At 56.1% G+C, this 14,828-nt stretch overlaps 4 protein-coding genes across 4 annotated transcripts; 1 reads left to right on the top strand and 3 right to left on the bottom strand.

The window, feature by feature from the left end:
• Positions 1 to 491: 491 nt before the first annotated feature.
• On the bottom strand, positions 492 to 1,754 carry BBK36DRAFT_5870 (hypothetical protein; the record flags this gene model as incomplete). The annotated part of the gene is made up of 1 exon (XM_024898312.1): positions 492 to 1,754. The coding sequence occupies one exon, from the start codon at positions 1,752 to 1,754 to the stop codon at positions 492 to 494; it is 1,263 nt and encodes a 420-aa protein (XP_024748746.1).
• Positions 1,755 to 5,268: 3,514 nt separating this feature from the next.
• BBK36DRAFT_1170160 (EXS-domain-containing protein) lies at positions 5,269 to 6,562 on the bottom strand (the record flags this gene model as incomplete). Its single annotated transcript, XM_024895411.1, has 2 exons — positions 5,269 to 6,389; positions 6,472 to 6,562. 2 exons carry the CDS (start codon positions 6,560 to 6,562, stop codon positions 5,269 to 5,271), a joined length of 1,212 nt encoding a protein of 403 aa, XP_024748745.1.
• A 1,016-nt stretch (positions 6,563 to 7,578) lies between these two features.
• On the top strand, positions 7,579 to 9,099 carry BBK36DRAFT_1135797 (hypothetical protein; the record flags this gene model as incomplete). Its single annotated transcript, XM_024892762.1, has 2 exons — positions 7,579 to 8,991; positions 9,029 to 9,099. The coding sequence occupies one exon, from the start codon at positions 7,579 to 7,581 to the stop codon at positions 8,740 to 8,742; it is 1,164 nt and encodes a 387-aa protein (XP_024748744.1). The 3' UTR covers positions 8,743 to 8,991; positions 9,029 to 9,099.
• Positions 9,100 to 9,513: 414 nt separating this feature from the next.
• On the bottom strand, positions 9,514 to 11,128 carry BBK36DRAFT_1135796 (hypothetical protein; the record flags this gene model as incomplete). Its single annotated transcript, XM_024892761.1, has 2 exons — positions 10,812 to 11,128; positions 9,514 to 10,731 (listed from the first exon to the last, which is right to left on the bottom strand). The coding sequence occupies exons 1-2, from the start codon at positions 10,848 to 10,850 to the stop codon at positions 9,514 to 9,516; spliced, it is 1,257 nt and encodes a 418-aa protein (XP_024748743.1). The 5' UTR covers positions 10,851 to 11,128.
• Between the last annotated feature and the right edge of the window lie 3,700 nt (positions 11,129 to 14,828).

The raw sequence follows: 14,828 nt of genomic DNA, 5'->3' as shown, positions 1-14,828 counted from the left end.
TTTTTGACCTTGAAACTATTCTAACTAGCTATTATATGGCCGTTATTAACACCAATCCCCTTGTACCAGATCGACGGATTTTACAATATATAGAACAACACAATTTCCCATGACAAACAACAACAGAAAGGTGGTATAATATCGTGTACAGGACAACAAAAAGGAAAAGGCAGTCTTTTTTCTTTACCAAAAACCAGACAAAGGGGGGGGGATATCCATTCGCGCAAAAAGCCCATTTACTCCGTAGAATAATGCCCAATAAGGAGAGGAAAGTGCAGTAGTAGTAGTGTCGATTTTGTAGCAAAACAAAGAAACCAGGGAGGGTGTTGAGACAGTCCAGATAACGTCCACCATGCTTGTCCATAGATTCGTGCCCATTGTTGATCATGTCTTCGTTTCGTGAATAAGACAAAAAAGGAAAGGGGAGGGTGTAGAGTTGTTATTTTCTCTCCGACGCATATTATAAGAGGGCTTGAGCTTTCGGCTTCTTTTTATTCGGCTTGCTGGTCCCTTCGTCTCCTGCCAACCCCCAACAACCGAGACTTGACGAGTCCTCGCTTCAGGCTCGAGTCCTCATCTCGGGAGTCCCGGTTGCGCTCTTCGCTCCTGTGCGAGAAGCGGTCTCTGCGCCATCGCGACCGGCTGCTCGGCCGATCGCTGTCCGAGTCGCTCTCCTCAAACATGCTCTTGGGCTCGGCGGGCTCCTCGGGCTCGGGCTCGGGAGCAGCGGGCGCCTGCGATGGTCCCTCGGCAGAGCTGCTGCTGCCCGTCCTCCGTGTGTTGGGGTCGGCAGTCGTTGGTCGCCGTCGCAGGCGGCCAAACTGGGAGCCGTGTCTGAAGCTCATGATGGATGATCGTCTTCCCTTTGGCTCTTCAACAGGCTCCTCGACGCTAATCTTCCGTACAGAAGACGCAGCTAGCTCGGCGGCAAACTTGTGGTACTCGCCGGCAGTCATGTCCTCCTCGTCGCTTAGGAACTCCTGTTCCTCCGGATCCGCGGCCGGGGACATGTAGGCATCCTCTTGTGCAGCAAATTGGCCCAGGCCATCCGTTTCGAAAATTCGGGCACTGCGGCGGCGGCGGACAGACGACTTGGGACCCAGGGGGAATGCAGACGCAGAGTGCGGCGATCCCGGTCCCCAAGAGCTCTTCTTGCTTGATAAACTAGCCATGCCGTCGTCGTCTTCCAGAACCGGCACCAGCCCTTCTTCCGGTGGCTGTAAATGGTTCGTCGACTTTGGAGAGAAGGGGTCTTCAAAGCTTCGGCTGCTTCGAGTGACAGGCTCCTTCTCGGGCTCCTGAGAGACGGTGCCCATGAGATTCGTAACGTCGACATCGTGGCCCATGAGCTGCAGCACCTTCTTGGACTGGCGGTGCTTGAGGCTATGGACGGGACTGGGAGGGTTCAACATCCGGGGAGGAAGGTTGGAGCTCCTGGCAGGGGTCCTCGGCGAGAGGCGGGGCGAGGCGGTTCGTGATTCAGCTTCAAATTCCATCTGCAGCGCGTCGGTCGAGGCCGGCCCCAAGCCCGGCCCCACTGGCAGGGCATCCGGCTTGCTCTTCCTCTTGCTGATGTTGAGAGGCGGCGGGACGACGGCCCGGTTCGTCATGGGCGGCAGAGGCGGCAGAGGCCTCTTCGCATAGGCGTCGACATTGTCGGGCTGCGACGCCAGCGGCGTCACCGGCCGGCTGTCCCAGTGAGCCGGCGCCGAGGTGGGCGACGGCGGATCGGAGGCGGACCGCACGTGGAACATCTTTCCGGCAGCCAACTGGTGCTTCCAACAAGCCAGGAACCACTCGTCAAGTGCTAGCGGTAGGAGCTGGGTGAGGAGGAAGAGGCCGTGGTATATTATCAGCTCGCACCCAAGTCTGACCTGTTTATATGAAGTCGTTAATGAGAGAGGAGGAAAAAAGAGGCGAGGAGGCAGGACGGCGGGCAATCACCTTGTATAATAGTAATTAAGACTGACAGGACAGGCAAGCCACCCCCCCAGGCAAGCAATGGCCAAGGCAGGGCCAGGCAATCCCGAAGCAATCCACGTGGAGATGGGTGCACCGGCCTCTGGGGTAGGAGTATGAAATTGACAGTGAAGCCGATGGAGCAGCAAGGAAAGGCACACCACAGAGCCCTGCCCGTGCTTGGAGCCACCCCCACAGGGTACCCCTTGGCTTGTTAAAGTGAGAGGAGAGACGAAACGCACAGGCGGGTACAAGTCTGAATAGGGATGATGAGATACAGTCTACCGGCAGAAGTGTGTACAAGCGTGCATGCGAGCGTCAGTGTGAGAGGGGGGAGAAGAGACTGAGAGACGGGAAGGAGGAGGAGGAAGGACAAGAAGAGGGAGAAAAGGAGAGGAAGAGGACGGAGAGAGTAGTATTATTATGAGGACGAGGGCCAGGAAGAGTGTGTGTGAAGAGCATCAGCTTCGGATGCAACAAGGCGAGCGCATGCTTGTGCGGCGCACAAGGTCGTACCAAGATGCGAGCAGGCAGACGAGATACAATTCTCGCGCTGCATGATGTGTGTGTACGAGGTGTCTCGCGTGGTGGTGATACCAAGTACATGCTTCGTACGAAGTACACAAGACCCAGATCCAGAGCCCAATACCTTCTTCGTACTGCGTAAGAAGTGTACGAACCACAAAAGCAGTGATAATGCCTGCATGCAGTCCATGCAGACAGGCCCAGAGAGGGGCGTGGGTGGAGGGCCGTGCCATGGATAAACGACATGGGCATGGAGCAAACAGTGCTACTACTAGTCGACAGTATGTAGTATGTAAGATGATAAAGGCCAGCCTCATCCGGCCTGGCCGATCACCACCACTGCCGAGTGGAGGTGACGATTGTCGCGCGGATTGGCAGAGCAAACAGAACGTGGGCTTCGACAGCTGACAATCATCCGCAGGCATGTCAAGTGAAGATGGGGCACCCAAAGGCGAGGAGGGGGCGATTGCGTGCAGCAACGGGCATCCAATGGCGAGAATCCAGAGGGACGATGACAGGAATGGAAGAAACGAAACAAAAAAACAGCAAGACATCGCCATGCAGCGACATCCAGCGGCGGCTCGTGACCCGCCAGGATCCCTCGCCAAGCTCGCACAACTCTCTGGGGGAATGTAGCTCAGCTAAGGCTGCGTATGCCATGACATGGGCATGCCATAACCATAACCAACTCAGAGGGATCGTATCGCATCCTCGTCGATGTTCTCGGTGCATTTCCCCCCAATCCCAACCGCACTCGTATGTATCGTGTCACAGCTCCCAAAGTCTTCTCCAACCTTCCTTCGTTCGCTCCTCAGCCTTTTGCCCCATCAGCACAGACAAAACGTGCAGCCGTGGTGAGAAAATGGGCATCGTGATGGGCGCGCTGCATTCCAGTCTGACATGCTTCGTACCAAGTGAACGTCTTTCCTCCTCCCTTGCTTGACAAGCTCCCGCCTCGGTTGACTCTTCTGCAACCCGTGCTTTCGTGCTTCGTAATACTACTACTACCAGCAGCAAGCTCGCGCGGGAGTGCTTCTTAGGATATGAGCAATTCGCCCCCGTTCATGCAGCATGGTGGTAATCCTGGAGTTTTTCCAGATCCCAGCATATTTTACGGGTGCTGCAGTCCGTCGTCCTGGAACGCAATCTCGCTTTCTGCCTTTCTTTCCAAGGCCCCTTGCTCGGTACCTCCAGGCCGTCCATGGCGCTCGCCGACGCACCGCCCCGACGGACATTCATGTCATGCTCGCATAATGCGCTTGTACGAAGCATGTACGAGGCGTATTGTCAGAACTGAGCCCGCAGCTCTGCCTGCCTGGATCGTATACCTGTATGGACGAGCATGCAAACGCTTTGTCTCCCATGGTTCTGCTGCAACGTTCGGTGGGCACTGCCAGCTGCTGTCAGTCCCAGCTAGCTTCGCCCAATGCGCCGGAATGGAGCACGGCAGACGCTGCCAATGCTGACTCTATCGCCAGATTGGTCGGCGCATGCAGGGCATTGGCCTTTGACCCCTCTAATGGAGCCCTCGGTGACTGGGTATCGTCCTCTTGGCCTGGTCGGTTCAGGGAGGTCCTTTTTTCCCCAGCAGCCAAGTCGTGGTATAGCTCTGGCAGCAGCATGATTTGTGTTGTTCATCCTGCATAGAGCTTTCCCCTTGTCACGTCTCAAACAGCCCTCCTCTCCCCCGAAAGTGACCCCCTCGTCATGCGAAGCAAACCTGCGACTCTTCGCACGTGGCGCAGGTGCAAGTAATTGCAGCAGGTGTGTTGCTTGCAAAGACCGCGTGGTCCCTAGCAGTTGAGGCCATCATGGGTAGAACCCCTGTCCTGCCCTGCAAGCGGGATTCACGGAGTCCTAGGAGCTCCAAGATGTCGGTCCGTATTCCGCGCCGTCGTTAGCTTTGGTTGATCCGTATGACTATCTGACGGAGCTACCAGACGACTGTTTCACGCTCACAACTGACAGGTTTTGTTGTCTCTTTTCTCTTGTTTCAATGCACTCCTTGGCAGGGCTCGGCTCATTTCGTTTGGCCATGGTATCAGGCTTATTATTTTCCGCGTGGGGGCTGTCGCTGTCCACTGTCGTCAAACGGTTGTACGAGTAGACGAGCACTCCGTACTGGCTGTACGAGTAATACTTCACATGCCTTGCTTCGTAATCGGGGGCAGAGCTTCGTCGCCTTGTCGATGACTTTTAAATTGCGTCGCCAGTTCAGCCGTCGATGCCGGTGATAATCGTCCGACGAACCTGATAGCCGGAGAAAAGGACCCATGAACATCGGGCCATCGTCTCTTGTTCCTCCAATCAGCCGGAAATGTGTCGCTGGCCTCGTTGATCGTGGTGGTGCGACCGGCATTTGTCGAGCCCTGCCCGCCTATCCCCTCCGTAAACCTGCAGAGTCCCTAGCCCCCGGCCCCCAATTTCCTCGGCCCCCGTGACCCCTGTACATCGACGAAGTGCTATCTACATGGGCAGTACAAGTGATGATCATGTATGCGAGAGAACGGACTGCTTATGGGTGTGTAAGAGTGTAAGAGTCCCGAATGCTCCGCGAAATCTATATAAATAGAAAGAAAAAGAAAGCAGAAAGAAAGAAAACCAGTTGCCAAGATGTTCTTTTCAAATCCAAGTACGCGCCAGTTGCCTTGTATAGGATAGGGTAAAGTAGGTAGGACATCTTCCAACAAAAAGTGCTGAGTCGCTTCTTCTATTCCCCTTTCGCCGGGACGATCAACGATAGACACTCGGCCAAATAATAATACGCCGTGCGGCCGCTGCCTGCTAGTCATCATCGTCTTTTCCCTGGTAATCGCCCAGCAAGATATCGTCGATGCCGAGCCCTGTAGATGAATTCCTAATCCATTCGGTCTCGACGCGGAAGAAGATCCACATCCAGCGGCGGAAGACCTCGAGCAGCTCAATCAGGAAAATGCCACTCTCATAGTCGCTAAATTTATCCAGATGAGGACTCAGTTTCATCGACCACGAGCAACGCAGCATCAAATCAAGGCCAATCACGGCGTAGTACAGGCCAGCGGAGCGGAAGACGAGCCGATCGCGCAGGCCCCACGGGTGGTGCACTGATGCCCGCTCTCGCGAGGAGAAGAGCGTCAGGTCCCAATCCTTGGCCACGTCCCAGTAGAATGAGTACAGCGAGTTGAGCGTGACGGCGACCAGCCAGGCCCGGTGCAGGGCGGCCATGTCGCTGTCTGGCCCGGCCCCCCTCTGCATAGCGCTTGTGATGATGACGGGGAATGCGGTCGAGTACTTGAGCGCGTTGGCCAGGTGTTGGCCGCCCCAGCCGGTCGACTCCTTGAACGGGGCCCGGCGAACTCTCAGGTACTCGATGAGGCACTGGCGCAGACGGATCATGCTCGGCACGGCCATGAGCAGCGGCACAAAGAGCGTCCCCCCGCAGCTCCTGTTGGGATGGTCCGTGGAAGATCCTCCGGCGCTGAAGAACATGCACAGCGTCACGAACACGTCGCCAAACACCTTTGAATACGATGTCAAGACATCGGCCAGCAGGATGTCTCCGAACTTGCCATCCTGCGCCTCCGCAATGCCGCCAATGCTTACGCGTCGCAGCGTCGCAAGGAAGCGCCTCCGGCCACCCGTAGGCAGATTGCGCAGAGGTACGAAGAAGCATGCCACCAGGGCGACAAGGTAGGTCATGGGCATCCAGTCGTAGGCGATGACCCGGGCTGGCACGTGCCAGGTGCACAGCCAGAACAGCACAATCGACAGCGAGAAGAGCGCCGTCAAGACTATGGCCAGTCGGTACGTCGACAGGTGATGCGATATATGCTGCGGCGAGCTTCGTCCGGGATATCGAATCAAGGAGGGAACGTCGATTCGGAAGGCATGCAGCCAATGGAGGTTGAGACCCCATCCCCAGACAGCTATGAGCCGTATTGTCAGCATTGTCAATGCATCGCAAGGTCATTCTGTCCAGGGACACTGCGCAAATCGAGTAGAACCAACCTAGAGTGACTATGAACCCGACTCGGTACGGCAGAGGAAATACCAGGCTAAAGGCATCGAGCTGAGGCTCTACCGCAGGATCGCCATCCATGGTGGAAACGTGTTGTCAACCCAATTGCACCCGCAGAGAAGCATGAAAGGGATAGACATGGAGGAAGCGCCTCAGCCAGTGATTCCCAGGCGGAGGGCAAATGAACGAACGGCTGGTGCTCTTCCTGCGCACGTTGTAAGCGTGTTGATCAGTGACGGTGTCAGTATCCGTTCGAGGTTGAAAAGGTCAATTGATGTCTGAGGCGCCAAATGATCAAGCTGTCCCTTGCAGTTTTGGCGCCAAATTAGAGGGCAGGTACGGAAAAAGGTCCCTGCCGTACCAAAGCTCAAGCTACGTCACAGCGATACGACTGATATTCCACATGGATTGTACGCGTTAACCTGGAGAGCAGATCAAAGACCAAGGTATAATAGGCTTCATTTGTGTTTATTACGGTCACAATTACTCCATGGATTTGAATTGTTAGAGGCACTAATTGGCAAGCCATTCAAAGAGCAGGTTGCTGAGCGTCAAAGCAGGACTGTCGACTGACATTTCGTCAATGAAGTTATTAATCGTTTGACATGCTTGCTGTAGATGAACCTCTCTTGCCTCTCTATGAGACTTTTGAGAATTCTACTTCAACTAATCATCACTGACGAACATCTCAATCTTTGATCTTTGACTGCAAGTCTCAAAAATTCAATGCCAATCAACACCCAGAGAGGACTATATTGGAAAGCCCTTTCCCCAGCATGTCACTCTCACATGGCTTCGGGGGATATTTTGAGCCTAGTCAATCTGATGGCACGCCCGAAACTCGAGTTGGCCCGAGGTCCAGCGTGTTAGCGCCAAAGCCTGGAGCTGCATGCACGCACCCAAACCTTTCAACTTCAATCCTTCAACATCAACCTCAACATCAACAGCATCTTGCCATTTCGTCTTTACAGCCATAACTATCATGCCGCCTCTATAACAACTCTCTCTGATCTCGTATCATTCATACAAGCATCTCATCAACCGGCTTTAATAAGGGACAAAGGACGACGAGCAGCACAGCAATAAGCACAACCACCATGGCCGCCTCAACGCCATCACCAGCCTCCCCATCCTCATCGCCCTACCCCTTCGCCGCAGCCCCCGACATCGTCCGCTCCCACCAAAAGGACGCCTACTTCACCGGCAACCTCGCAAACTCCCTCACAGACCTCCACCGCCGCCTCTTCGGCGCGCGCTCCGCCCACGCCCTCGCCCCCGAGCTCCGCACCGCCGCCTCCCTCCTCTACTTCGGCCTCACCACCCTCCCCGGCCACCGCACCCTCGGCGAGGAGTACTGCGACCTCGTCCAGGTCGACGCCGGCCCCCGCGGCGCCCGCCTCGTCTCCCTGCCCTCCCTCCCCTCCCGCGCCGCCTACATCGCCGGCACAATCATCCTCCCCTACCTCGCGTCCCGCGCCCTGCCCGGCCTGCGCGCCGGCCTGCGCCGCCTCATCGACCGCCGCCTCGCCGCCCTCCGCCAGCAGCAGCAGCAGCAGCAGCACAACAAGGACGGCGGCGGCACGACGCGCCAGGTCCGCGTCCTCGAGTACCTCTCCGCGCACCTCTCCTCCCTCACCTCCGCCGCCCCCTTCCAGGCCGTCGTCCTCGCCCTTTTCTACTTCAACGGCACCTACTACGAGCTCACCAAGCGCCTCCTCTCCCTGCGCTACGTCTTCACCCGCACCGTCCCCGACACCCCGGACCGCGCCGGCTACGAGCTCCTCGGCGTCCTCCTCGTCATCCAGATGGCCGTCCAGGCCTTCTTGCACGTCCGCGACACCTTCTCCTCCGTCTCCGCCTCGTCGCAGCGCGAGAGACTGGGCTTTCACGCGGGAGAGCTGGACGTCTCTCTCAGTCACAACAACAGCTACTCCGCCTCCAACAATGACCTCTTGCTCAGCGGGGTGGGCACGGTCGGACCGCAGGCGACAAAGGTGGACATTGCCACAACGACGCATACCCCCGTGAGCGGCGTTCCGCGATTCCACCTCGAGAACGAGTCGACGATGGGCTACATCAAGGGCAGCCAGCAGCGCAAATGCACGCTGTGCCTCGAGGAGATGAAGGACCCTGCCGCCACGCAGTGCGGCCACGTCTTCTGCTGGGAGTGCATAGGCGACTGGGTCAGGGAAAAGCCCGAGTGTCCCCTCTGCAGAAGAGAGGCCATGGTACAGCACATTCTCCCCTTGCGCGTCATGTAGCGAGTTTCTTTCATATCTTGTGTTTGTTTTTGGTCAAGCGAAATCAGATGTTCTTGGATAGCTAGATTGTGATACTCCATACATGTAGAAATAATGCGTTGGTTGGCAGGAAAACTGGTATAGAAGATGTAGAAGAAGGGAAAAGGTTAGCAAGAAGTAAGGTACAAAGGGAAAGAGATGAAAAACAAAGCAGATGCCTTGCTAGGCTTGTCCGCCGATAATCCATCGCACATACCATCGTACAAAGTGATATGAAATGTGGAATAGAAGTAAGAAGTTGAACAACAAAGAAGAAACTTTCCCTTCATACATTTCCCTTCGTGGTATCATTAACCCCCATTACTGCGCCCATCACCCCGTGTTTCCGCCTCATACCGCAGTAGTAATGCCACAAGATTAGTTGACGACCCCCAGCCATGACCAGTCCATCTCGTGTGAACCGCACAGGCTTGCTTCGAGATGGCGTCGTCGGCCATGATCCAGGATAGTCGCCCGTATTGTTGTTGTTGTTACAGGGGGGGAAGACCAAGTTTGTCCGTCTATCCATGACCCTTTAGATAGTATGACAGATAGAAGACAATAGTGGTACAGATCCATTCCGGCCAAGCATGCAGAAACGCTGTCAAAGAAAGCAAGCTGAGGATAATCCAGCAAAACTCCTGTATCCAAGTATCCAAGAAACACTGAGTAGGTTCCGCCCGGAGGCGAATTCCGTCGATTTTTTTTCTTCTTGTTATTTTTTTGTTTGTTTGTTTGCATAAATTGAGGAGATTATTCTTCGCAGAAGAGAACAATCTCGCCTCGGTCGTTGCGTCGAAGCCGCAGTGACCTCCACAGCTCCTTCTCTTCCTTGATCTTGGGAACGTTATCGCCAGCAGCCTGGCGCTCCCGATGGAAACGCTTCAGGGCCTTGTTCATGCTGCAGCCGCGCTCGCTCTCTGGGCCCTTGTTCACGAAGCTTAGGAAGACATCGGCGCGAGGCTTGAAGACGACCATCTGCCCGCCATGGTCCCCCTTGCCGTCCTTGGAGCCGGGTCGGTACTCGATGAGCTTGGGCGACTTCTTCTCGTGCTTGTGCGAGTGCTTCTTGGAAGAAGAAGAAGAAGAAGACTTGCGCTTGCTCGACTTGGTCTTGGGCGGGGCGCCGGCGATCATGCCAAAGATGCTAGTGGTGGACTGGTGGTGGTGGTGGCTGCTCTTGTGGTGTCGAGAGTGCTTCGACTTCTTGAGGGGGCTTGTGGGCGAAAGGTCGGCAATGTTGTCTCCAGAGTAGTCGGGTGAGGGCGGTAAGGTAGGTCGCATCATGTTCTTCAGGCCGCCGGTAAGGCCAGAGTGAAGAACGGGGGGTGCGTCGGCCATGATCTGGTCGCCAGTGACGTCGATGTGCAAGCGCTTCCGCTTCTTGTCCTTCTGGGTGCCGCGCTCCTTTGATGACCTTCGTCGCTCCGTCTTGGGCTTAGGGGTGACGAAATCCGCAGTGGGCACAGGGCCGGTTCCATATTGTACCAGCGGCTCTCCGTCCTGGTCCATAATTGAGGCCGGTTCCAAGAGCTCGCCAGTCTTGGTCTCGTAGCGCACAAGAGAGGTGGTGTCGTCGGCATTGGAGGGCTTTCGGTCTCTTGTGCGGCTCACGTTCGAGGCGGTCGGGGTCTGAGAATTGTCCAGGAAGTCAAAGACGTTGACGTGCTCATCGTCGGCGGCAGACGGAGGAGTCGGCGCCTCTGGAGGAGGGCCCGTGGGAGACTTGTTGGTGATTTCGTACTCGTGCCATGATTCGTATTCTTTGTCCTCGCCAACGTCTTCGACGAATGGCTGCAGGGCCAGCGTGTTGGCCATGCCCATGCGATGTGAGTTCATGGCGGGCTGTTGTTGTTGATGTTGTTGCGGTTGCTGCTGCTGTTGTTGTTGCTGCTGCTGTGGCTGCTGCTTCTTGTTTTGCTTGGGTTTGTATAATGCGCCTTGGTATTTCTGCTCTTCGGTCATGCAAGACTGAAAGCTGTTAGCCGGACCACGCTGCAGAATCAAGAGTATCGACACCAGGTCGGCGCTCTGTCAAGTCAGAAACTCACGGTATGAGAGCGATATTCGACGCCGGGAAAGTAAACCATGCAGTCGATACAGGTGAAGGTTGCGCCTCGACAGCCTCTGCGATGAGGATCGAGTTTCTTTTTGGTTAGGACGTCACCACACGCCTATATAAGTATAAGTAAACAGGTCAGAAGAGAGTCGAGGCCGGGAGAAGGTAAAAGAGACTAGTGCAATGCAGACGGACGAGGCGATGCGAGCTGTGGGATGGATATAGTGGCATGTATATACCAGCAGCAGCGCGGTTGCGGGCAGGGGGTGGAGGGGGAGGGGGAGGGGAGTTTGTCGAGACAAAGGCGAGCGGGCCCGAGGGATCAGCGGGACGCAAGCAGAAGGGATGCTTGAAATAGTGCCAGTAGTGCTACTCTGCCGGGAGCTGGACGAGCAATAGTAATACCCGTACAGTCCTAGCAGCGCGGAGGGAGGGTGGTGTGTGCAGAGCGAAGGGGTGATGTCAGGCTATGAAGCGGCCGGGGCCAAGGCAGTGGTGGTGGCCGAGCATCTCATGCTGCGGGAAAGATGACCGTGACAGGGGCGGGGGCGAGGCCTGCGCAGCGCCACGGACGGGAATGGGAGCAGCCAGACACAAAGAAGAGCATTGGACGGGAGGTGATGGACGGGACAAGACAAAGAGAAGCACGCCAGGTAAGGTGAGATGAGATGGCTAGTGCCGACGTACCTCGCACGAGAAGGAGACCATGACTGCGGCTGCGGGTTGATTGGGCCACGAGAATAAGAAGAGTAAAAAAGTTTGCCGGTTCCTGGATGTTTGCGTGAGTGGCTTTCAAGCCTTTTGTTTTGCTGCTGGTTTTTTGCTTTTGTGTGTCGGCAGGGCCTGCGATTCGACGACGAGCGGATGGAGACGGAGGGGAGATGCAGCGGCAGAAGCAGGCAGACGGAAGAAATCGCCGGGATTCTGCAGAGCCTGGTCTGGCCTGTGGTGGAGAGAGACACAAAATTTCTGTCGTGCTTGTTTTGGTCGCAACGAGCAGGTCGAGATGCGCGCGGTGCTTCGTGGCGCCTGGTAGAGGCTCGCAGCGACGCAAGGGAGCGGCCTTTATGCTGGAGGAATGCGTCTCGAGATTGAGGGCGTGCGAAAGATTTGCGAGGAAGCGAAGAAGAAGAAGAGGAAGAAAAAAATGCAAAGCTGAAAGACAGCAGAAGCTGATAGGCTCTCTGGGGGACGGGAAGAGAATTCAATGGGAATGGAAGTGGGCGACGGGGAATGGAGGGGCGATTTTAGGCTTGGAACGTATGGGGAGGATGTACCTGGCCTAAAATAGAGGGGTGGAGGGGGAGAGGAACAGGCCTGGCGCCAAAACAGAAGAAACAGGGCTTGGAAACCGCTGTAATAGTAAGAGAACCTTGAAGTGATAATATGGAACACGACGAAGGAATGAAGGCAAACAACAACAACAACAACAACAACAACAACACAACGAGACCGGGCCGGCAGCCGTGATTTATTAATACTGTTCGTCTTGTTAGGTATTAGTCTAGCTGGCACTCTTGCCAGCGTGAGGGATCACAAGGCGGTACGGTACCTAAGCCAGACTCTTTGCTGCTGTGATAGTCTCATGTGCTGTGGATGCCGCCCTCCATCCCACATCATTCTATCGCAACCAGTTTGTGGTTTCGATTTTACCCTCTCGCCAGGCAAGGCGGCTACAGCTGTTGCCTGCGCCCGCTGCACGACGACGTCGTCTTGCGCCGCGACCCTGCACAGACGGCGATAAATTTTTTCTTTCTCTTCCTTTTGCCCTTCTCTTGTGTTCCATTCCCTGCCCTATCCGGCCGTCAGGATCCCCGTTGGGCATCAGGCGCAGCCGTAGGGCTTCTCTTTGGGGAGCAAGCGAGGAAAAAAAAATGACCAAATTCATGCCTCTACGCAAGCCAAATCCTGCCTCGCTGCGGTGAACGGTCAGCAAACCTCCAGACCTCGCTGCTACGAGCACGCCTCTGCCTCTGCCACCACGCCTCGACACCAGCTCGAATATCTCCCGGCAACCAGGCGCCACAAGTCGAAACTCGACTGAAGCAGCCCGGCGATTGGCTCCGCGGCTTCGTTTTCCAGGGTCGGGTCACATGAAGCTAGGCAATGCCACCTGCACGCCCTGGCGTCACCTTAGCCCTCCCGTACATGCCCAGCAATAAGATGGTCAGGATGGATTCTTACGGCGATGGCGAACTTGGGGCTCTGCGGTGGCCGCCCAAGGCATCGCTCGGCCAGGCCACAATGAGTCTAAAAAGGCCCTGTTGCCGACGTGGTTGTCCGTTTTGCAACTCAACACCAATTTTCCCTCTTCGTCGCTGCCCAAGACGTCGGTGATGACGACGAAAACCTCCAGCGTGGCCCCCGAAGCCTCGCCACGGCCAAGACGAGAACCGACAAGGCATGACAGGACCCAAAGAAGAGGCGGTCTCTTGTTATGCAGCCATGGCGGTAGCACAAGGACCAAAAAAGTCATGGGGGCCGAGGGGAGTGTGTCAACAAGCATATCCAATTCCACATTGCCCGACGAGAGGTGCATGACGGAGCTCTCTTCCTACATACCCGCAGATTGCGAGCTGCTGTTTCGAGAAACATGCGTTGTTGAGAAAGCCGTCATCGCCGCCCTGCTTCTCCATGACATGACCCATGGTTTGCTGTTTCTTATACACGAGCTCGACAAGCCAGACACGCGCAAGATGGCACCGGCTTTCTGCTCACACTCGCATGACGCAGCCGCTGCTCCAACCTAACATCTCAGCTACTGGATCCATCCCGCGAGCGCCAACATCAGCGTTAACGCAAGCCGGCAATGTGAAGCATCGAGCGCCAACGGACACCCGTCAGCCGGCCTGCGACTGGCAAGAAGCGACGGTACCGGCGCCTCGTCAGCGCGCCAGCGGCCAGGAATGGGCCCGGCGCTCAATACAAGCTCGTGTATGCTCAAACGCAGCTATGTACATACTGACAGACGAGTGTAAACAAGCCGCCCATGTCCATCCATCCTCTATCCATGTCGGATGCAGACGCAGACGCAGACGCAGACGCAGGGACGGACCCAATCCACGCCGCGACTGTGATGCGCGTCTGCCATCTTGCATTGCACCTTGGAAGGGGGGACGAGGCCCTTGGGGCGGCTTGCGTCGAACCTAGTGCCCCCATTTGCCCAGAGCTGCCCACCACGAGTCTCGTGGATCAGCGCTGCCTGCGTCCAGGAAAGATGCAACCAGGTGGTGATGGGTTTGGTGCTAAGGTAGTGCATGCATATTCCCTGCCATGGAATGGAGCAGGCAAACGACGAGCGAGACGGGGGCTGCGGATGGCTGTTCCGGGACGGCTTCTGTTACGGATTGCTGTTGAAACAGATGATGAAGACCGTCTGCTTCCACGAAGTACTAACAATGTCTGATGATAGATGCCACAACCTTACCCAAGCCTACGCGCGCATAAAGTCAAGCGTCTGAGATATGGAACAGCAAGCCGTTGTGTATTGCCTCTAGCCTGGCTCTGGGCTTATCAATGTCTCACACTTCCGGCCTCGAATCTTGGTCGGTCCATCCATGCCCACGCAGCAAACACGCGATGGCTCTCGTCCGCCTCGGCCTCTCACGCGCCCCTCGCGCCACCGCCGGCCGCCCACCACCCCCAATTCCACAAAAAGAGAGGTCATCTGTAGCATGTAAAATGAGATGCGAGGCACGTGTGGCGACTAGCAGCAGATGCGCAGATGGATGGGATGGGATGCAATGGGTGCGGATTGGCTCCGTCCCTCGACGATGTTGCCGCTGCCAGTAGCGAGAAACAAGTTCGAATACCTGCTTCTGGCCCGGTGGAGGGAGGCATGCAGCTGCATCATGCATGTCTCAGGACCGAGGAGCGGGACGGGGGGTCAAGTGAATGGCCTTGATGGCTGCTAAACCACTAGCACTGCGACTTCGTATCGTTGTGATTTCCATCGACGACTTATCAACTTCTTCACTGATACTAGATGGCCAATATGGCATCGCTCGGC

Source organism: Trichoderma citrinoviride (assembly GCF_003025115.1).
Source record: "Trichoderma citrinoviride strain TUCIM 6016 unplaced genomic scaffold BBK36scaffold_9, whole genome shotgun sequence".
Lineage (NCBI taxonomy): Eukaryota > Fungi > Ascomycota > Sordariomycetes > Hypocreales > Hypocreaceae > Trichoderma > Trichoderma citrinoviride.
Note: the sequence above shows the minus strand (reverse complement) of the source record. Positions and strands in the feature narration are given on the sequence as shown.